General features: G+C 42.7%; 1 protein-coding gene across 1 annotated transcript; it reads left to right on the forward strand.

The window, feature by feature from the left end:
* Window positions 1-1,404: 1,404 nt before the first annotated feature.
* LOC120933417 (gastrula zinc finger protein XlCGF71.1-like) lies at window positions 1,405-19,171 on the forward strand. Its single transcript, XM_040346631.1, has 3 exons — window positions 1,405-2,180; window positions 12,943-13,077; window positions 18,300-19,171. Exon 3 carries the CDS (start codon window positions 18,344-18,346, stop codon window positions 19,115-19,117), a length of 774 nt encoding a protein of 257 aa, XP_040202565.1. The 5' UTR covers window positions 1,405-2,180; window positions 12,943-13,077; window positions 18,300-18,343; the 3' UTR covers window positions 19,118-19,171.
* The last annotated feature ends 4,788 nt before the right edge of the window (window positions 19,172-23,959 follow it).

The following is a 23,959-nucleotide window of genomic DNA, read 5'->3' on the forward strand; positions in this document are numbered from 1 at the left end:
ACCGTGACGCGGCTTACGCGACGGGGGGGAGCTCGTTTTTGGGAAAAATGTCAATCAAACACATGTGAGGAACGCCCACTCCCGCGGGACTCGCAACCCGGATGCACGGGTGAAATTGCTGTACTAAGGTATGTACAGCATGGAAAAAATAATAAGAGCCTTAATCGAATTGTAATGTGGGGGGGCAGTGGAATAAAAAAATGTTAGTTTTTAGGGTGAACCACCGCTTTAAGTTAAATTCATAAAGCTTTAAACAAGGGTAAGAATATTTATTTTCAGCCTTGTAATTGTAATTTTGACTTCCCATTGGTCACAGCTGAAAATAACTTTTTGAAAATCAGGATCCTTCTTTTTTTGTTTTTTTTCTCTCTGATTTGAACCTTTATTGTTGAGCATCTAATGTTCCATTGTAAAATATATTACTCTGTCCTTGGTGTCCATTGTGTCACTAGAAGCTTTGCCCCTGCAAATCCCAATTACTTTACACATGAACATATCAAAAATATATATTATGTTTTACGTAAACAGCACCGTTTTTATTAAAAATCCTCAGCAAATGAAAATATATGTTTATTAAAGTCTTATTCAGTGCTGCTGGAAAATTTACTAATGAAGTGGGGCCCCTTCCTGTCACTCCACCTGCAATGCATAAGTATGTCATATGGAGGTGACAGCACAGGATTAAACACATTCCCTGTGCCCCCCCCCCCCACCATGTAACCTGGGTTTTCTGTGCCCATTGTAGCACCCGGGACAGGCATTGTTGGTGTGAACGTGGTTTACATACGCGTGCACTCCCTGGGCTTGTATTTGTGCATGTGTGCGGGGCAATGGGTTTTGACAATTTTTTTCTTTTAGCCCTGGTTCACACTGGGTACGATTTGGAATGATTTGAGATGCGATTTGACATGTCAAATCGCATCTCAAATCGGCGGCATTTGCCGGCAATTGTCGGCAATGGCACTGTCCTAATCAGTGCGACGCCGCATCTGCGATTTGAAAAAGTAGTTCCTGTACTACTTTTTCGCGGCCAAATCGCGGCCGCGAAATCGCGGTAAAATCGCGCATTTTACCGCGATTTTGAATTCGCAGCAGTGTGAACCTAGGCTAAATATAGTTTTTTATGTTTTTTTTTACTTGATTGCTATCACAAGGGGTTAATAAACCCCTATGTGATAGAATTTGGCAGATGACAGGTGCTCTTTATGGAGACATTAGGGGCCTAATAGATCCCAATGTCTCCCCTTCCCACCATCTAACCAAGCACAGATTGGCTTGGTTAGAGGTGCCCCCTGGCTGTACTTGTCAGGAAAGGGTGTGTAAGAACCTGGAAGTGATATCACTTCCTGTTTCATTGTTTGCATGTGAGATCGAGGCATGGATTTGCCCTTGGTTTCACTGCAATCTCTCTCCCCCATCAACAGTTATGTTTCCAGCACTGGTCAGCGTGGGACAGCCTGGGAACCATGGGAGGAGGGGGACCGCTGGCAGAAGGGGGAGGCACTGCGCTGCCGGCTGTGTGAAAGTGATCGGTAGCTATGGAGCTTCAATATCACTTTTACTTTGAAGCCAGTCGTTGGCTAAACAAAACCAGAACAAACTGGTGGCTGCTTAAGTAGCCATCAGCTTGTGATTAAATGTTCACTCTTTGGATGTACATAGCACTGAACTGGTTAGAGACAAAGTATAACAGTAGCCCGGAGTGGGAATATAAGAAGAAAAAACACATAATGAAAGTACCAAGTAAACTATATAACATAACAACTGTAAAATCATACATTTATACAAGTATCTGTATACCCTCTACAGCTTCCTCTGTCATTGATATTACAATCACAGTATCATCTCTTATAAATGATGATATGTGCAAGCCATTGTTTTTTATATTTACATTCTCTTCTATTGTCTTCCCTCCAAACATTAAAATGTTAATGACCTTGTCATCTGACTGGAGCAAAAACTTGAATACAAATAAAAAGACAAGTAGACCTTGTAAGGAATTGGAAACAAACCTTCCATTGTTCTGAATAGATCCTTTTAGCCAATCCAAAGGTGTCTCATGTTAGTGAATGGGGGTGAAGAGAATATAAGGTGAAGCAGAACTCAGACAGGTAGAAAGATTACTGGCAGATAAGGAGAACAAGGAGCAGCTGACGGATCCCAATATTACACCATACCAGGTAAGATATAGTACTTTCCATTTACTTTTTTTTTTTGTACATTTGTATCACAATTTATAGCCCTTGTCATTGCCATCTTGGTGTTGCGTTATTGTATTACGTTATTATATTTAAAGTGGTTGTAAACCCTCCTGGGTGAGTTGCACCTACAGGTAAGCCTAGATTAAGGCTTACCTATGGATGTTTGCAATATCTCCTAAACCTACACAGTTTGGGAGATATTTCCTAAAAATAGTACCCCGATGTCTACGGCAGACATCGGCGCAGGCGCACTGTAAATGCAGTTTTTGCTAAACTATAATGCCGTGTTTCAAAGCACCCGTGCACATGCGTGGAGTGACACCATCGCCGCTCCGGCCAATCACAGGGTTTACAACTGCTTTAATAATAAATTTCCCTAATCATGAGGTCCCACCTTTCAAAGGGAAAGATATAATATTCAAAATGTTATTTTTTTTTTTTATGCAGAAAAATATATTGACTTTTGATAACTTATCCAATAGTTCTTTGTAAGCTCATATTTTTTAATGTTGATAATTTTATATAATTAAATACCTGGGCCCAGATTCTCAAAAGGCTTACGACGGCGCAGCGCCATGTACGCCGTCGTAAGTCCTAATCTGGGCCGTTGTATCTATGCGACTGATTCTTAGAATCAGTTGGGCATAGATATCCATTAGATCCGACAGGCGTAAGTCTCTTACGCCGTCGGATCTTAAATGCATTTTTTTTTTTGCCCGCTAGGTGGCGCTTCCGTCGATTTCCCCGTCGAGTATGCAAATTAGCTAGATACGCAAATTCACAAACGTACGCGCGGCCGACGCAGTAAAGTTACGACGTTTACGTTAGGCTTTTCCTGGCGTAAGGTTGCCCCTGGGTCTATGAGGCGCAGACAATGTTAAGTATGGCCGTCGTTTCCGCGTTGAAAATTTATAAAATGACGTCGTTTGCGTAAGTCGTCCGTGAATGGTGCTGGACGTAATTTACGCCCACGTCAAAACCAATGATGTCCTTGCGACGTCATTTAGAGCAATGCACGCCGGGAAATTTTAGGGACGGCGCATGCGCAGTTTGCTCGGCGCGGGGACGCGCTTCATTTAAATAAAACACGCCCCCTACCCGCAGAATTTGAATTCCGCCGGGTGATTTACACTATGCCACCGCAACTTTACAGGCAAGTGCTTTGTGAATAAAGCACTTGCCTGAAAAACTTGCGGCGGCGTAACGTAAATGAGATACGTTACGCCCGCACAGAGATACGCCGATCTCTGTGAATCTGGGCCCGATGTGCAATTGGTTTATTTGACTATCTGTGAATATACATTTCTATATGCAAATTTTTAGATATAATATGTTAGATATAATGTGGACGGGTAGAACATCTATCAATTTTGATTGCTGTCAATGAGGGACCATTGTCAAAAAAAAATAAAAAAATTAAAATACTGGGAAATCAAAAATGTATGGTAATATTGGAACAGAGGGTCAGGAGAAATCTTCCAATGGGGACCGCTGACAGTGACAATGAAAGTGGCAACTATCTAAGAGACTTTGGCCCAGATTCACAGAGTGTGGGCGCACATTACGCCGCCGTAGCGCAAACGGCATACGCCACGCCGGCGCAGCGCAGAGAGGCAAGCATTGAATTCAGCAAGCCAGTGCTCCCAACGCTGCGCCAGTGTGGCGTGGGATTCGAAGGCGTACGCCGGCGTAGGTGGAAGTGGGCGTGACCCATGCAAATGAGGCGTGACCCCATGCAAATGATGGGCCGAGCGCCAGACAGATACGTATCACGAACTGTGCATGTGCCGTGATGTGGACGCATCCCCCTGCGCCTGCTCACAACCACGTCGGAACAACTGCCTAAACTACGCCGGATTACTGCGTACGGCGTGAACGTAACCTACGCCCAGCCAGACCCACGTCAAGCGTAAAATACGCTGGCTTCTGTTCTCTGGTGCAGACCTTTGCATGTCTGCTGCTGGGTTGCACCTCCTTTATGGGGAATAACTTTACGCCGGACGTACAACTTACGCGCACCTCTCGTAGCCTGCGCCAGGCGCATGCAGGTTCGTTAATCGCGGTATTTCCCTCATTTGCATGGCTAATCAATGGGAGCGGCACCATGCACCCAGCCTAAATGTGTGCCCACCCTACGCCAGCGTAAGCAAGCTACGTCGGCGGGGTGTATCCTGGTTTTAGGCGCATATCTGTTTGTGGCTCTGGCGCACAGATACGACGGCGCACATTTGCACTTACGTCGGCGTAACTTGATATACGCCAGCGTAAGTGCTTTGTGAATCTGGGCCATATAAGATATTTGATTTTACTTATTGTTGTATTTTCAATACAGGAAGTGATGATAAACCACTAGAGAGCTGCGCTATAGACGAAAGACGTCCACAGCGCGGCTCTCAACTGCTGGGTGGACATCCTTGGACGTCCTTTTATGTGCATTCCCCGTGCGCCGCTGGGGGCGCAAAGCGGGGAAACACTGTGCCCAGCGCATCGCTGAGATGCCGATGCGCATGCCTGGCGGCTGCGATGTCCGCCAGGTACCCGCGATCGGCGGTGACAGCAGGGACGTGGAGCTCTTAGGCACATTTATACAGTAATTAGTGCATTTTTATAGCACTAATCGCTGTATAAATGTTAATGGTCCCAAAATTGTGTCAAAAGTGTCCGATATGTCCGCCGCAATATCGCAGGCCTGACTAGTAAAAAATAAAAAATAAATCATAAATCTATCCCCTATTTTGTAGGCGCTATAACTTTTGCGCAAACCATTCAATATACGCTTATTGCGATTTTTTTTTTTAACAAAAATATGTAGAAGAATATGTATCGGCCTAAACTGAGGAATTTTTTTTTTTTTTTTTTAATTGGGATATTATTATAACAAAGTAAAAAATATTGTGTTTTTTTTCCTAAATTTTCTGTTTTTTTTTTTTTTTTTTTTTTGTTTATAGTGCAAAAAATAAAAATCGCATAGATGATCAAATACCACCAAAAGAAAGCTCTATTTGTGGGAAAAAAATGATAAAAATATAATTTGGGTACAGTGTTGTATGACTGCGCAATTGTCATTCAAATTGCGTCAGCGCTGAAAGCTGAAAATTGGTCTGGGCACGAAGGGGGTTTAAGTGCCCAGTAATGAAGTGGTTAAACAGTATGTAAGTAAATATACCTTGTGGAAATCAGACCAGATAAAAATAAGGGTTCTAGTATTCTCTACTCTATTCAAAGTGAAAAAAATATATAGGTTGGAGTTATGAGGGGACACTCGTATATGGACAACCACCTAATGATAATAAAGTTCGATTCGGTTTGACACCTTTTTAAGTACTCTTTTGTGATTTTTTGGTTGCATACCTCCTTATTATTCCCTCCTGTGGTCCACTCTGTGCGTCCCTTTGGGTGTGGCACACGGGATCCTTGTATTAATTTGGGGTTCCCCCTGGGTTGGATCCTTGAGCTCTCTGGTTTATACACGTAGGTGGTTTGAATGGTTTGCATTAACTCTAAGGCCGTGTACACACCAGCAAACATGTACGATGAAACCGGTCCGCCGGACCGTTTTCACCGTACATGTCTGCCCAAGGCTTTCTGTATGATGGCTGTACTAACCATCGTACAGAAAGCCGCGCGTAAACAATACGCGGGGCGTGAACGCGGTGTCGCCGCAACAATGACACGGCAACGTGGGCGGGCCTGCCAGTTAAATGCTTCCACGCATGCGTCAAAGTCATTCGACGCATGCGAGGGATGGTGGGCGCTCAGACATGTACGGTAGGTCTGTACAGACGACAGAACATGTCCGAGCGGGCAGGATTCCAGCGGACTGTTTTAAAACAAGTCCAGGAATATTTGTCCGCTGGGAAAAGGCCCGGCGGGCAAATGTTTGCTGGAATCCTGCCCGCTCGTGCCTACACACGACCGAACATGTCTGCTGAAACTGGCCCGCAGACCAGTTTCAGCAGACATGTTTGGTCGTCTGTACGGGGCCTAAGTGGTTTCCTGATGAAGCGCTAGAGTGAAACATGTTGAAATCCCTAATAATGGTAATTTATATACAGGAAATATGACAAATGAAATGTTAACCACTTCAGCCCCATACGATTTGGCTGCTCAATGACCGGTCATTTTTTGCGATTTGGCACTGCACCGCTTTAACTGACAATTGCGCGGTCATGCTATGTTGCACCCAAACAAAATTGACATCCTTTTTTTCCCACAAATAGAGATTTCTTTTGGTGGTATTTGATCTGCGTTTTTTATTTTTTGCGCTATAAACAAATAGCAACATTTTGAATAAAAAAGCAATATGTTTTACTTTCTGCTATAATAAATATCCCCCAAAAATATATAAAAAACTAAGGGCCAGATCCACAAAGCAGATGCGCCGACTTAACTCGAGATACGCGGCGTAATTGAAATTTACACAGCGCGTATATTTGCGCCTGATCCTCAAAACGAGATACACCTTAAAATCAGGTTTTTCCGCCCTACCTAAAATAATTACACCGGCGCTTTTCTGTGCGCAAATTACGCTAGAAACACCGCTGTTTTGATAGGCAAAGATGCAAATGAGGGAGATAGGGGGATCCACAAAATTAAGTGTGTGCGCCGTAGATTACGCCCTGTGCGCTTCTGTTAGTTTCAATGTGTAAATTTACACATTATAAAAGGTGCCCTAATTTTACACATGCCGTGTAAAGGTCAGCTAAAGCAACACCATTAAGGAAGAGCTGAGCACACACACTTGCTGGACTACAATCTGTATGCCAACATGCCAGGGGCATCCATGCGCATAGCTAGACTAGTGACTTCAGTGACCGAGGGTACCCCCTCTTTTGAGGGAACAGCAGTCAGGAGACGCCTCGCAGAATGCATCTTTGCACAGTAAACACACACATTAATTATGTCACAATGAGAATGCATGAATGCACACCACTGTGGTCTCTAGCACAGACATATCACATGCACATCTAATTGGATTAGATCCAAGTACCCCCCCCCCCCTTTGGTACTTGGGAGCAGTAACGCCACGCCATGGCTCCAATTCCGTTACTGTGCATTCATACACCATTCAGGGACCTGGGATCACTTCTCCCTGGTCCTGGGGATCCCTTCTCCACCAAAACTGAGGGTGACACCCTTATTTAATCAGGAATGCCACCCCCCACATTCACACATCATTCACACACATAAACCAAATCATACGTACAGTATAATAAACAAAATCATAAAAATATAAAAAAAAAATATATAAAAAAAAAAAAAAAAAATCAAAAGTACCCCTGCAAATTAATTTTAGCGGCGATTGCTCCGTCTGGGCTGCCCACGGGCACGGGCACAGGCACGGCCACGGCCAACTGGAGGATCTTCATGGGGGGGTGTTAGCAGGGGAGAGAGTATCTTCATGGGGGGGTGTTAGCAGGGGAGGGAGTATCTTCATGGGGGGTGGGTGAGCAGGGGAAGGAGGAGCCTCCCCTGGTGTCTGTCCTCAGGTCCCACAAACATGTGATGACCACCAATGAGTTTGTGGCCACATCACTGAGTGACTCCTTCATTACACCCAAGCTGTGCTCCATCTGGGTCAGAGTGTCTTTTATCTGACCCAGAGTTCGGGTCTGCCGGGCATTGTCCTTCTGCAGACTGGCCGGCAGATGCTCGGCCACCACCCTGGTCTCCTGGGTCGCCATCCTGCCTGCCCCTGAGGCTTGTGGCCTGGGAGGAGGGGGGAGAGTGACCCTTGTGGGTTGGGGGAGGAGTGGGAGGGGCTACCCCTGATGGTGGCCTGACTGCTGCCAGCCTCTGGGGTAGGCTCTGGGGTAGCCTCAAGGGTAGCCTCAAGTGTAGCCTCAAGGGTATCCTCAAAGGTCATCATATCAGAGGCCAAAAGGACTTCCCGGACAATCTGCAGATCTTCTTCTTCCACCCCCTCATCCTCCTCCCCCTCAACCTCCTCATGAGGGGAGGTTTGGCCACTCCCCTACCCTGGGGACTCCTCAGCAGCCTCTTGTCCTTGGGGTGGTGCAGCAGCCTGGCCTGATGGGCCAGCAACCTCCTGGCCTGATGGGCCTGCAATCTCCTGGTCATCTGTGGAGGACACAAAACAATCACAGGTTTGAGGATCCACACACTTGGCACATCTTCCCTTCCCCCACCCACACATGCTAATCACCAGATAGAAAAACCAAAAACGTACCTGGCCCCACAGGAACACCTGTCTGATATCCACGCAGGCCCATCACCTGCTCTGGCTGGAAACACCGGGACACTGCCCATTCCTCCTCACTCAGACGGATGGGGCAGGGTCCCCCTCCTCCAGTGCCCGTGGCATGGGCATTGATCTTATTACGGACCACGCTCTTTAGATCGTTGATCTTATTTTGGATGCCAGCGGGGGTCCTCGTCCCCCCCCCGCCACATTTATCTGATCCGTAATCTTTTTTAGAATCTTCTTCCTTTGGGCCGGGGAGGTGTTCCGGCTATTAGGCCCATGTAAATAGCGCCCATATAGGACGATGGACCTAGCAAGGATTTGCTTCTCAACCTGATTAAAATTGAGCTTCCTGCGCTTGGGTGCCATCACAGACACCACTCAGCAACAAGAAGAAACTCACAGGACAAACAAACAAAAATGCACACACAACAAACAAACAAAAACACTCACAGAAGAAACACACAAAAAGCAAAACACACAAGCAGACAGCTACTACAAATTCAAAAACAAACACGCAAAAAACAAACACAAAATACAATCAGAAAAAAACAAACACAAAATACAATCAGAAAAAAACAAACACAAAATACAATCAGAAAAAAAAAATACACTCAGAAAAAAACAAACAGAAAATACACTTAGCAGAAACAAACACCAACTACTATCTAATACTCCTCCAAAACTTCTCTATCACACACAACTCACCAACAAACACCGACAAACATTCAGAGCAGAAGCAACTTGCTCTAGGAAGGGTAACACAAGGAAATACTTTTGCAAGGGAAGTGTGTTTGACTGGGGCTATTTATACACAGGGCGATCCTCAAACTAAGTACGCTTGGCCTTTTACCTATCTCATTGATTGCGCCGAGCAAAGTTCTGCACATGCCCAGTGAGAAGCAGATTCGTGCGTGCATGCACAGTACGGCCGGCCCTTCATTTGCATGGGGTCACGGCTCATTACAATGAAGCACGCCCACTTCCTTCCCACTTGCAATAACCCCGCCTTACGCCTCGGGATTTAAGTTACGCATGCGCAATTTTGTGCGCAAATGCGCTGTGGATATGGCACTTACGACACCAACTTAGGGCGCCGTAACTTAAATGACATAAGTTTTGAGTAACTTAATTTGCGGCGCTGGCTGTGGATCTGGCCCTAAATGTTTTACTCATTTTAGGCCGATACATATTCTTCTACATATTTTTGGTAAAAAATTGCAATAAACGTAAATTGATTGGTTTGTGCAAAAGTTATAGCGTCTACATAATTTATGTCATTTTTATTATAATAAGCGATCACTTGTAAACAAACCGGCATCATGTGATGACGCCGATTCCTCCCTCCCCTCTCTGTACCGATCAGTACAGTGTGAGAGGAGAGGGGGGAGAGTGGATGTCAGTGGCAGTGCTGTGGGCAGATCCAGCCATCCATCCATCCCTCCCTGCATGCTTAGCCATCCCTGGGCAATACTCTGCGTGCATACTCTGCAGGCATACTGCGCAATACTCTGCGGGCATACTCTGCAATTCTCTGCAGGCATACTCTGCGGGCATACTCTGCAATACTCTGCGGGCATACTCTGCAATACTCTGCGGGCATACTCTGCAATACTCTGGGCATACTCTGCAATACTCTGGGCATACTCTGCAATACTCTGCGGGCATACTCTACAATACTCTGGGCATACTCTGCAATACTCTGGGCATACTCTGCAATACTCTGCAATATCCTGCAATACGCCCCCCTCCTGCTTCTACCAACAACGCTATGATCAAAACCAGGAATGTTTTTTAATTTTTTTATTTCAGGCTTCCCAGCCTAGAGGTGAGATGTGGGGTCTTATTGACCCCATACCCCACTGTAAAGAAGACCTGTCATGCCATATTCCTATTACAAGCGCTGATAACGGCGGTTTACCAGGTGATCGCTCCGTCCAATGACGGAGCGATCACTTGTAAACAAACCAGCGTCATGCGATGACGCCGATTCCTCCCTCCCCTCTCTGTACCGATCGGTACAGTGTGAGAGGAGAGTGGGAGAGTGGATGTCAGTGGCAGTGCTGTGGGCAGGTCCAGGTATCCATTCCTCCCTGCATGCTCAGCCATCCCTGGACAATACTCTGCGGGCATACTCTGCAATACTCCGAGGGCATACTCTGCAATACTCCGAGGGCATACTCTGCAATAATCTGCGGGCATACTCTGCAATAATCTGCGGGCATACTCTGCAATAATCTGCGGGCATATTCTGCAATACTCTGGGCAATACTCTGCAATACCCCCAATACGCCCCCTCCTGCTTCTACCGACAACGCTACGATTGAAACCAGGATTGTTTTTTTATTTATTTCAGGCTTCCCAGCCTAGAGGTGAGATGTAGGGTCTTATTGACTCCATACCTCACTGTAAAGAGGACCTGTCATGCCATATTTATATTACAATTACATTCCTCGTAATAGGAATAAAAGTGATCAAAATTTTTACTTTTTTGCGGAAAAACATGTCAAACTAAAATAAATAAAGTAAAATGAACAATAAAATATATTTATATATATATATTTTAAGTGCCCCTGTCCCTGTGTGCTCGCATGCAGAAGCGAACACATACGCAAGTCCCGCCCACATATGAAAACGGTGTTCAAACCACACATGTGAGGTATCTCTGCGAATGTTAGAGCGAGAATAATAATTTTGGCTCTAGATCTCCTTTGTAACTAAAAACATGTAACCAGTAAAAATATTTAAAGCATCGCCTATGGGAATTTTTAAGTAGCAAAGTTTTGGCGCCATTCCACGAGTGTGTGAAAGTTTGAAGGGTGACATGTTAGGTATCTATTTACTTGGTGTATCTTCATCTTTCACATTATGCAAAAACATTGGGCTAACTTTACTGATTTGTGTTTTTATTTAGCACAAACTGTTTTTTTTTGTAAAAAACACATTAGAAAAATTGCTGCACAAATATAGTGCGAGATAAAAAGTTGCAAAAACCACTATTGTACTCTCAAAGGTCTTTGCTAACAAAACATATATAATGTTTTGGGGTTCTATGTAATTTTCTAGTAAATGAATTTTGATTTTTACATGTAGGAGAGAAATGTCAGAAATGTCTGGGTCCTCCAGGATGCCGGAAGGTGCTCCCTGCATGTTGGGCCTCTGTATGTGGCCACGCTGTGTAAAAGTCTCACACATGTGGTATCGCCATACTCGGGAGGAATAGCAGAATGTGTTTTGGGGTGTAATTTGTGGTATGCATATGCTGTGTGTGAGAAATAACCTGTTAATATGACAATTTTGTGAAAAAAAAGAAAAGAAAAAAAATCTTGATTTTGCAAAGAATTGTGGGAAAAAATGACAACTTCAAAAAACTCACAATGCCTCTTTCTAAATACCTTGGAATGTCTTCTTTCCAAAAAGGGTCATTTGGGGGGTATTTGTACTTTTCTGGCATGTTAGGGTCTCAAGAAATTAGATTAGGCTGTCAGTACTTCAGGTGTGATCAATTTTCAGATATTGGCACCATAGTTTGTGGACGCTATAACTATCACAAAGACCAAATAATATGCACCAATTTGTACTTATTTTTACCAAAGATATGTAGCAGTATAAATTTTGGCCAAAATTTATGAAGAAAAAATATTAATTTGCTAAATTTTATAACAGAAACCAAGAAAAATTCATTTTTTTTACTGAATTTTCAGTCTTTTTTCTCTTATAGCGCAAAAAATAAAAAACCCAACAGTGATTAAATACCACCAAAAGAAAGCTCTATTTGTGTGAAATAAAGGACGAAAATTTCATTTAGGTACAATGTTGTATGACTGAGTAATTGTCATTCAAAATGTGAGAGCACCGAAAGCTGAAAATTGGTCTGGTTATTAAAGCGGGGGTTCACCCCAAAAAAATGTTTTAACATTACATTCAGACGAGTTGTCATAATGACAATCGGCTGTTTTTTTTTATTTTATCCCTGCACATACCGTATTTTCACCGCCGCTTCCGGGTATATCTTCTGCGGGACTGGGCATTCCTAATTGATTGACAGGCTTCCGACCGTTGCATACAGCGCGTCACGAGTTGCCGAAAGAAGCCGGACTGCGAGACGGCTCTATACGGCGCCTGCGCACCGACGTTTGGCTTCTTTTGGCAACTCGTGACGCTCAGTATGCGACGGTCGGAAGCCTGTCAATCAATTAGGAATGCCCAGTCCCGCAGAAGACATACCTGGAAGCGGCGGTGAAAATACGGTATGTACGGGGATAACATAAAAAAAAAATAGCCGATTGTCATTATGACAACTCGGGCGGAATGTAATGTTAAAAACATTTTTTTGGGGTGAACCCCCGCTTTAAGGGGGTTTAAGTGCCCAGTTGTCAAGTGGTTAAATTCCTTCTTATTGTCTTCCCTCCAATCCTTTAAATGGTAATTACTAGTCACCTGACTGGAGCAATAACTTGAATACAAATGCAAATGAAAATAGACCTTTAAACAATGTGAAACACACCTTATATTGTTCTGAATAATTCCTTACAGCCAATCTAAAGTCATCTCATGTTAGTGAATGGGGATGGAATGAATATAAGGTGAAGCAGAGCTCAGCCAACTAGAAGGTTTACAGTCGAAAACAACAAGGAGCATCTGAAGGATCCCAATACTACATCATACCAGGTAAGACTTTCCATTAAAATTATTTTGGTTCTTATACATTTTTATCAGATTGAATAGTTTTTGTTTCATGTGTAACTGAGTAATGTACTATTGTATTTTCATGGTGTATTAGCTGATTATATTTAACCACTTACGGACCGCCTGCCGTCGGTATACGTCAGCACTTTTGAAGAAAATCCCCTGGTATCCTCTTCTTCAGCGGGCGGTCTGCTTTATGAATAACAGTGGTCTCTGTGGCAAATTCAGTCGATAGCGGCGGAGGTGATCAGATTCTTCTCGGTCTGTGAGCTGACTGAGGGAAAGATAGCCCCCCCGCTTGGCTCCATACCATTGCATTATATATATATATATATATATATATATATATATATATATATATATATATATATATATATATATAATTTTTTTGGATGGATATTTATTAAAGCAAAAAGTTTAAAAAATTGTTTTTTTTTTTTCAAAATTGTCGCACTTTTTATGTTTTATAGCGCACAAAATAAAAACAGTAGAGGTGATAAAAAACAATCAAAAGAAATCTCTATTTTTGGGGAAAAAAGAATGTCAATATTGTTTGGGTGCAATTGTCAGTTAAAACGACGCAGTGATGTATCACAAAAAATGATCTAGCCAGGAAGGGGGTAAATCCTTTCCGAGGCTGAAGTGGTTAAAGCAACTTTTTTTTTTCAAACGACATTTCTTTTTCTTTTTTTGGTGTAAATATGAGATCTGAGGTCTTTATGACCCCAGATCTCATAATTAAGAGGTCCTGTCACACTTTTTTCTATTACAAGGGATGTTTACATTCCTTGTAATAGGAATAAAAGTGACACCATTTATTTTTTCATAGAAAAGGTAAAATAAGAAATTTAAACGCGCCCCATCCCGACGAACTCGTATGCTGAAGTGAACACATACGCGAGTAGTGTCCACATATGAAAATAGTGTTCAAACCACATATGTGAGGTATCACCACGGTCTAATGAGTAAGAGCTATAATTCTAGCCCTCCTCTGTAACTCAAAATATGCAACCTGTAGAATTTCTTTAAAGGTGACATATGCAGATTTTTAAGGGTAAATGTTTGTCGCCATTCCACAAGCAAACGTAACTTTGAAGCGTGACATGTTGGGTATCAATTTACTCAGCGTAACGTCATCATTCACAATACAAAACAATTTGGCTACGTTTACTATTGTCTTGTTTTTTAATTTAAAAAAGTGCATTTAAAAAAAAAAAAATTTGCTTGTAAAACCACTACACAAATACGTTGTGACAAAAAGTATTGCAAATACCGCCATTTTATTCTCTAGGGTGTTAGAACCCCCAAACATTACGCCTCGTACACACGACCGTTTTCCTCGACAGAATCCATCAAGAAACTTGGTGGCAGAGCTTTTTTTGCCAAGGAAAACGGTTGTGTGTATGTTATTCATCAAGAAATCTGTCATGGAACTCGATGAGAAAAAAAGAGAACAAGTTCTCTTTTTCCTCGTCGGGAGTCTCAATTTCCTCATCGTGTTCCTCGTCGGGCTGGTTTTCGACAAGAAACACATTCGTGTGTATGCTTAGAAGCCCGCACATGCTCAGAAGGGTGGTGCCAGTGGAATCAAACTTCCCCTTTATAGTGCTGTCGTACGTGTTTTACATCACCGCGTTTGAGAACGATGAGATTTTGTCTTGACAGTGTGTACGCAAAGAAAGCTTGTCAAGATTCTCGAAAAGCCTAACAAGAAACTCGTCGAGGAAAACGATGTTTCATTTACGACGAGTTCCTCGGTCGTGTGTACGAGGCCTAATAGTTTAAAATCATTTTTTTTTTTTGCTGGAAAATTACTTAACTTGTAAACAACCAGTGGTTAATAATATATTCCTCTAATCATTGTGTCCCACCTTTTCAATATCTACAGCAAGTAAAAATATTTACATATGATTACATTATGTTCATTTATTTTTATTTACTTCTATAATATTCTCCAGGCTTATTATGCTCAAATTTCCTGTGTACTGCAAGCTTACTCGGTTAAAAATCTGTGAAGTGACCATACCACAGCCATACTGTTGCTTTAAAAAAAAAAGAGAGAGATACTTCACATTTAGTCCCCTCATGTTCCCACTAGCAATGTTTTTAGTGAGATTTACATGTTTCCATGTGTTGTATATAGAGCAGCCCTATGTGCATTTGTCAGATTTGCGAAGAGGTATATCTTGTCTCTCTCATGCAAAAGAAGCTCAGGGACCTTTTCGGTTAAGGAGCTTTGTGCGATTTTTTTAAACATGAGATTTGACACGATTGCTGTGCAATTCTGTTGTGCGACAATCAAGGAAAAATACCATTGTGTTTGTGGTGCCATTAACCACTTGATTTTACCCCCTTCATAACCAGGTAATTTATTTTGGTGGTATTTGATCATTATTATTATTATTTGATGATTTTTTTTGCGATATGAATAAAAGAATACTTTTTGGAACAATATTTTCTGCTTTAAAACAAACCCCAAATTTCCTCAAAAATTTTAACCAAAATGTATTCTGCCACGTCTTTGTTTAAAAAAATAAAAATAAATCCCACGTGTAAAGAAAAGGGTAGTGCTGCGCTGTAAATAGGGAATGGGGTACAAGTGTAGAGGAAGTGTAGCAAATCCTTATATGTAAAAAGATATAGTCTGACTAATGATCAAAATGACAATGTGAAAAAATATATTGACATCAAAATTAACGTGCTACAGTGCAGCTAATCCAGCTAGCAAAAGTAGGGTAATAAAATGTGCTAGTATCATACAGTGTAATACAATAATAATTGGTGTACTGTTAACCAATGGGGTGTACAGCGTGCATAACACAACACACAACAGTGACTGAAATAGGCTAAGTTAAATGTCCATGCAACAAAAAGCCTATAAGCATAACGAAGGAAAAATCCAAAAATAAAAGTGCAGGTGTAGATGCCAAAATAACGAGAAGAAAAAGTAGGTTTCCGGTGTTCTCTTCAAAAAAAGTGAGGATGTCCCCTTACCTTACTGCTGTAAGGTAACAGCATATAAGACCAAATACACTTCCTGGTCGTATCCGCATAGGATGTTATCCGGATGGACTGTAATTAAAGAGATAGATCCCTCTCGGTAGTCACGTCCGAGAAATGACAGTGACTCGCACCCAGGGAGATAAAGTGCCAATAGTGCAGTATTGATTTAAAAAGGTTTATTAACAAAATAATACACTAGGGTACTCACATAGCTGTGATAAAATCAGGCATGTAAAATGAAAGAGTGCGTTCGCCGACGTCACCTCCGGTACCTCTTGGTGGACTCTTGGTTACACTTGTACGCGTATTCGTCACCTCTCGTGATTTCTTCTGGAGTCCCACGTGTATATTGATTGGTTTTGTGAAAGCTATAGCGTCTACAAACTATGGTACAGATGGAATTTGTATTTTTTTTTTATACTAGTAATGGCGGTGATCAGCAACTTATAGTGGGCAGCGATAGTTAGTGCGGCGGACCATCTGATACTAACGCTGAGGGGAACTGAATAACTGACACTGACATCCCCAGTGACACTAATACAGTGATCAGTGCTAAAAATATACATTGTCCTAATGACATTGGTTGGAAGGGGGTTAACATTTAGAGTGATCAAGGGGTTAAATGCGTGCCTAACAATGTTTAGTGTGTACTGTGTGCTCTTTTACTTAGAAATGTACCGGTTTTTACTCCCTGCTCTGCAGAGAGAAGAAAAAATGTCACATTGCTGCTGTATGAAAAAAGTCCTGTGTTGTTTACCAACACAGGGGTCTCTTCTGTCATTCTCTCAGCTGATCAGCGGGTCCTGAACTTAATATCAATGGCTGGGACCCACTGATTGGCTTGTGCTACAGCGAATGACATCATGGTCTTCTATGCGTGCGTGTGCAAGTATAACCTGATAAAAGACACAGGGGCAGATTCACGTGAAGCGGCGCATATTTGCGCCGGGCGTAGCGTATCTAAGATACACTACGCCGCCGTAACTTACTTTTTTTTCGAATCCTCAAAGAATCCGTGCCGTAAGTTATGGTGGCGTAGTGTATCTTTGGCGGCGTAAGGGCGCGCAATTCAGTTCGATGTGATGGGGCGTGTTTTATGTAAATACGTTGTGACCGGACGTAAACAACGTTTTATTTGAATGGCGCATGCGCCGTCCGTGGGGGTGTCCCAGTGTGCATGCTCGAAATTAAACCAGAACAAGCCAATGCTTACAACGGTGACGTCATTCTACGCAAATCCCTATTCGCGAACGACTTACGCAAACAACGTAAACAAATTCAAATTTCGAGGCGGGAACGACGGCCATACTTAACATTGAGTACGCCACCATATAGCAGCTTTAATTATACGCCGGAAAAAGCCAAACGCAAACGACATAAAAAAAATGCGTGCCCGGACGTACGTTCGTGGATCGCCGTATCTAGCTAATTTGCATACTCTACACAGAATTCGACGGAAACGCCACCTAGCGGCCAGCGTAAATATACACCTACGATCCAACGGCGTACTAAGACGTACGCCTGTCGAATCGATCCCTCATTCCGTCGTATCTTATTTTGTGGATACAAAACAAAGATACGACGCGGGAACTTTGAAATTACGCGGCGTATCAATAGATACGCCGGCGTAATTTCTTTGTGGATCTGCCCCACAATGTACAGGTGTGTTATGGGGCCTGTATGAGCCAAACTGTCACAGTAAATTTACTGTGGTGGGTTGGCAAAGTGGTTACGAATGGCATTCAAAAACACGTTGAGGTTTTTTGCAGTGATTGTCATGCGATTTGTGATCGTGGACAGAATTACTGGCAATTCTGCAAGCGATTCCAAGTTGCCAAGTGTGAATGGAGCCTTATAATGTGCTGACCTGCCAAAGCCATGTATACCAATGTTCTCTTTGCTGCTTTGAGCAGAGAAAAGTCTATAAGCTTCAGCAGACTCCAAGCTGCAGCCTGCATTTTATTATTGAGCCACAACATACCGTTTATAATGGGGTGTAACCTAGCCATTTCAGAATTTTAAAGAAAAGTGGATAGCAAAAGTCGATTTTTTCATTTTAAATTGGCTACAAAGTCACCACGTGAAACAAACTATATTTCCGAAGTTGCAAATTTCTCAACACAGTGAATACTTTCAAATTTCTACCCTACTAGTATTCCAATCATTTATATAAATTATATTTATTTTCAATTTCATTGCAGGCAGATTAAAGAGAAGAAATCGTGAAAGGGCTTTACACAAAAGTATGATGGATGGAGCAGGTGAAAAGCCATTTCCTTGCACTGAATGTGACAAATCCTTTACAGCAAAAACATATTTAATTAATCATAAGAGGATTCATACAGGGGAAAAGCCATTTATGTGTTCAGAATGTGACAAGAGCTTCTCACAAAAGGGTTATCTTATTCAGCATCTGAGGATTCACACAGGAGAGAAGCCATATCATTGTTCTGAATGTGACCAAAAATTTTCACAACAAAATACATTGACTAAACACAAGATGATTCACACAGGAGTGAAGCCGTATCAGTGTACTGAATGTGATAAATATTTTAGCAACAAAGCAAACCTCACAAGACATCAGATGATTCACACAGGAGAGAAGCCTTTCAGATGTTCAGAATGTAACAAATGCTTCTCACAAATATTCAGTCTCGATAAACATCAGAGGATTCACACAGGAGAGAAGCCTTTCAGATGTTCAGAATGTAACAAATGCTTCTCAGAAATATCCAGTCTCTATAAACATCAGAGGGTTCACACAGGAGAGAAGCCTTTCAGATGTTCAGAATGTAACAAATGCTTCTCAGAAATATCCAGTCTCTATAAACATCAGAGGATTCACACAGGAGAGAAGCCTTTCAGATGTTCAGAATGTAATAAATGTTTTACAAATAAATCAAATCTGATCGATCACCAGAGGATACACACAGGAGAGAAGCCATTTAGATGTTCAAAATGTGCAAAGTGCTTCGCACAAAAGTCACATGTGACTCACCACCTAAAAATACATACATAGGGAAGTCATTTAGATGTTCAGATAGTGCTTAACCACTTGCTTACTGGGCACATATACCCCCCTCCTGCCTAGGTGAAATTTCAGCTTCCGGCACTGCGTCGCTTTAACTGACAATTGCGCGGTCATGCGACGTGGCCCCCAAACAAAATTGACGTCCTTTTCCCCCCACAAGTAGAGCTTTCATTTGGTGGTAATTGATCACCTCTGCGGTTTTTATTTTTTGCGCTATAAACAAAAAAGAACGACAATTTTGAAAAAAAAAACAATATTTTTTAATTGTTGCTATAATAAATATCCCATTTAAAAAAAAAAAAAAAAAAAAAAATTTCAGTCTAGGCCGATATGTATTCTTCTACATATTTTTGGTAAAAAAAAAAAATCGCAATAAGCGACAATATAGCGCCTACAAAATAGGGGACAGAATTATTATTTTTTATTATTTTTTTTTTTTTACTAGTAATGGCGGCGATCTGCGATTTTTATTGGGACGGCAACATTATGGCAGTATATCGGACACTTTTGACACTTTTTTGGCACCATTCACATTTATACTGCGATCAGTGCTATAAATATGCACTAATTACTGTATAAATGTGACTGGCATTGAAGGGGTTAACATTAGGGGGTGAGGAAGGGGTTAAATGTGTATACTGCTTAGTGTTATAACTGTAGGGGAAGGGGGGTGACTGGGGGAGGTGACCGATCTGTATCCCTATGTACAAGAGACACAGATCGGTCTCCTCTCTCCCTGACAAGACGCTGCCTGTGAGAGCCAGCAATGAGAAATGATCTCATATGTTTACATTTTGAGATCATCTCTCATTGGCCGCACAGATCGCCTACCGAACGGCCACTCCGATTGGCCGTTCACAGCGATCTGTGATTGGCTGTGTCCAAGGGACACGGCCAGCACAGAGTTTCCCCGCTGCGCGCTCGGGCAAAGGGGAGGACGTCAATTGACGTCCACTTGGATTTTCAGGTCCACGCTGTAGCCGTCATTCGGCTATAGCGCGGGCCTCAAGTGGTTAATGCAAAAAGAAAAAATGTTCTTGTGATCAAAAGACTTACAGGAAAGAGACTTGTTCTAAATTACTTGACCTCTGGAAGACCCCCCCCCCCCCCTTTCATGACCAGGCCATTTTTTTTTTTTTTTTGCAATATGACACTGCGTTACTTTAACTTACAAATTGTGCTTTCGTGCGACGCTGTACCCAAACAAAATGTATGTCCTTTATTCTCACAAATATAGATTTTTTTTTATTTTTTAGCACTATAAATGAACACAGACCGACAATTTTGAAAAAGGAAAACAATATATTTTGTTGGCAACCTTGTTGCCGTATATCTATGTTATACTGGCAGCAAGTGGTATAAAACTAAAATGTTTTACAATCAAGGAGAATAGAGCAATAAGAAAAGGGAACTAAATGTTCCAAATTTGATCAGTGCTTTAGACAGCAGACACATCTGATTCAATGCAAAAGGGTTTATCAGATCCACTGTGAAAATAAACTGTAGTTACTGTATATTATGAATAAACATTTGGCTAACCGATGTAATGATTTATGTAAAGATGTTGAATGTGGGAAATGTATACTGAAAGATTATTTAAATTTTTCACTGCAAAGTATGCGTTCCTCTCCAAGATGGCTGATGCCTATTACACATGACCAGTTTTCCTGTCAGGCCTCGTACACACGACAGAGTTTCTCGGCAGAATTCGTCGAGAATCTCGGTGAAGAGCCGGATTCTGTCGAGAAACTCGGTCGTGTGTACATTTTTGGCCCGATGGAGCCGCCGAGGAACTCGTCGAGCAAATAGAGAGCAGGTTCTCTATTTTCTCGATGGCAGTGGATTTTGGCTCGACGAGTTCTTCATCGGGCTGTTTTTTAAACGAGAAACTCGGTCGTGTGTATGCTAAGAAACTTGTCAAAAACGTAGACACTGGAGACCAACATAGGTAAAACTAGCGTTTGGATTGGAGATAGCACATTCGTGTCGCTTCCAACATTATTTAATCGTTTATTTGCAGCGCTTTACACAATTTTTCCTAAGGGCACAAAACAGCAATCTAATAATTTTTTTTTTACGATATTCACACAGAGTTCCTTAAAATTAGGTGGAACCTTTTTCTTACTGGACTCAATATTTTTTTTTTTTTTTATTGTCACCTTATTTTGGTCGTGTGTTTTAAATCCTGCTTTTAATCACCTTATTTTTTAATTTTTAAAAAATGCTAATCCTTTTATTTTTTGTAATGTCAAGTTCCCCCCATAGAAACCTTATTGCTTTGTCTTATCTCATGTGTCCCTTTCAAATTACACCTTATATCCAATTTTTACAAAATAAGAACCTGCCTTCTCACTTGCAAAATTGAAATGTAAAAAAATACAAGGACAAGTATGAACTGTAAAAAAAAAATGTACCATTTATTTTGGTAATAAAAAAAAATTTGATATGCAAAAGTCAGCACTGGAGAGCTTGCTGCCATTTGTGCACAGCCAGGTGTGGCCTGATGTGACTGGTGATCAGTTGGAGGCCAAAATGGGGACTTGAGAGGTTCATTCAGGAAGTCACGCATCAAGGTCTTGGACTCCCCGAGGTCAGAAACTGGAGCAGGGCAGGCAGATGTCACCAGGTTGTGGTACTACAGCAGCCTGAACTCTGGTACACCACATGGAAGTAAGGGAGTCACTTTCTTGATTTCTTCAAGGCCTTCCTTGGTGGCTTCCCTGCAGCCTGCTCTTTCACCTTCTCTGCAGCCTTCTCAGCAGCCTTCCTCTTATGCCTGGCTGGAGGTGGTGCCACAGGGGTAGTACTCATGCCAGGAGGAGGAGTAGACGAAGGTGGTGGAGGATGAGTAGCCGACGGTGGTGGAGGAGGAGGTGGAGGAGGAGGAGGAGCAGTAGAAGGAGGAGGAGCAGTAGAAGGAGGAGGAGTAGAAGGAGGAGGAGCAGTAGAAGGAGGAGTAGAAGGAGGAGGAGCAGTAGAAGGAGGAGGAGTAGAAGGAGGAGGAGTAGAAGGAGGAGGAGCAGTAGAAGGAGGAGGAGTAGAAGGAGGAGGAGGAGTAGAAGGAGGAGGAGCAGTAGAAGGAGGAGGAGCAGTAGAAGGAGGAGGAGCAGTAGAAGGAGGAGGAGTAGTAGAAGAAGAAGAGGAAGCAGAATGTTCAGATGGAGCAGGAGAAGAAGAGGAAGAAGAATGTTCAGATGGAGCAGGAGAAGAAGAGGAAGAAGAATGTTCAGATGGAGCAGGAGAAGAAGAGGAAGAAGAATGTTCAGATGGAGCAGGAGAAGAAGAGGAAGAAGAATGTTCAGAAGGAGCAGGAGAAGAAGAGGAAGAAGAAGGTGGGGGAGCTTGAGAAGGAGCAGGAGAAGAAGAAGAAGAAGGTGGGGGAGCTTGAGAAGGAGCATGAGAAAAAGAAGAAGAAGAAGAAGGTGGGAGAGCTTGAGAAGGAGCATGAGAAGAAGAAGAAGGTGGGGGAGCTTGGGAGTTATGTGGTGTGTGAGGATGGGGATGGCGGCAAATCACAGTGTCCTCTGTGAGAAGACCCCTCACCCCCTGATTTGCCAGGGTGATGAGGAGGCCCTCAAAGAGGAGGCGTTGGTCTAATGTCATTTCTGACATTTTGGCCAAAACAACTGTGACAAATCCCTCCTGAGCAGTGGGAGGCTGTTGCAGGGTTGCATGGGCATCCCGAATGAGGGCTAGTGAGGCGTCACGCACCCTTGTATCCCTCACCTGCCTTCTCGGACGCAGACGAAGAGGAGACACCTGGCATCTCGTGCTTGGCCCAGCAACCTCGTGCAACCCACTTGGGCCTGCCACCTCATCCGCTCCACTTGGGCCTGCCACCACGTTACTGATACTTGGGCCTGCCAACACGTCCAAGATACTTGGGCCTGCAGCCTCCTCCAAGCCACTCACCCTGTCCTCCTCCTGCCTGGCATTTTCCTGATCCTCCTGCTGCCTGGTCTCGTCCTGTGTATGGAAAAAAAGTAAAGTTTTACTATTTTTTAACATTTTTGGTTTATTTATTTAAGCTCCTGACTGTTGCATTTTTTTTGGTCACGACTTAGCTAAGCCAATCATTCTGACCCATGTTTTATGGTCAATCACACCACAAAAATTCATGGCCAATACTGACAAATTTTAGGAATAACACTTTTAGATCTAATTTTTATTTACCTTTAATATCTTAATTTACATCTCTTTAACAACATTTGAACACCACATATTTGCACATTGAAAGTACTATATACCTGGCTCCAGCTGGGCAAATCTGGATCTTCATCCAGGATGGAAGGCTGCTGAGAGGGTTCTTCTGCAGAGGGAGCAGCAGGTTGGCTGGAGGGAAGGCTGGAGCTTCTGTGGCTTCTGGGGCGAAGGCTAGAAAGTGACTCCCTAACCTCCAGGTGTTCATCCAGGAAGCTCAGTTTGCTGTAGTACCACAACTTGGGTTTAAATACCCGCCCTGCTCCAGCTCCAGACCTCATCGAAGCCAAGACCTTGTTGCGTGCCTTCCTGTAGGTGCCTCTCAAGGTCCCAATTTTGACCTCCAACTGGTCAGTTGTCACATCAAACCCCACCTGTCTCCGCACAAGTGGGAGCAGGCTCTCCAGTGCAGTTTTGCGCAATTCTCTATTTCGAGAGATGGGGTCTTTGGTGGCCCACAGAACAGGAAGTTCTTGCCACCTATCAATGAAGATCTCCAAGAAGTCGGGTCGGTTAAAGAGATTCATCTTTTCCTGTCCAAAACCAAGGATAAAAAAATAATGTCACTACACAATCTAGAAAGTCAATTACTCTTTCTCACAAGCTAGCCCTTAAAGGGTCACTAATGGA

The sequence above is a fragment of the Rana temporaria genome, chromosome 3, assembly GCF_905171775.1.
Source record: "Rana temporaria chromosome 3, aRanTem1.1, whole genome shotgun sequence".
In the NCBI taxonomy this organism is placed as follows: domain Eukaryota; kingdom Metazoa; phylum Chordata; class Amphibia; order Anura; family Ranidae; genus Rana; species Rana temporaria.

Bases quoted from the DNA above. Each gene is read 5' to 3' on its own strand.
- LOC120933417 (XM_040346631.1), top strand. From the start codon at position 18,344: ATGATGGATGGAGCAGGTGAAAAGCCATTTCCTTGCACTGAATGTGAC.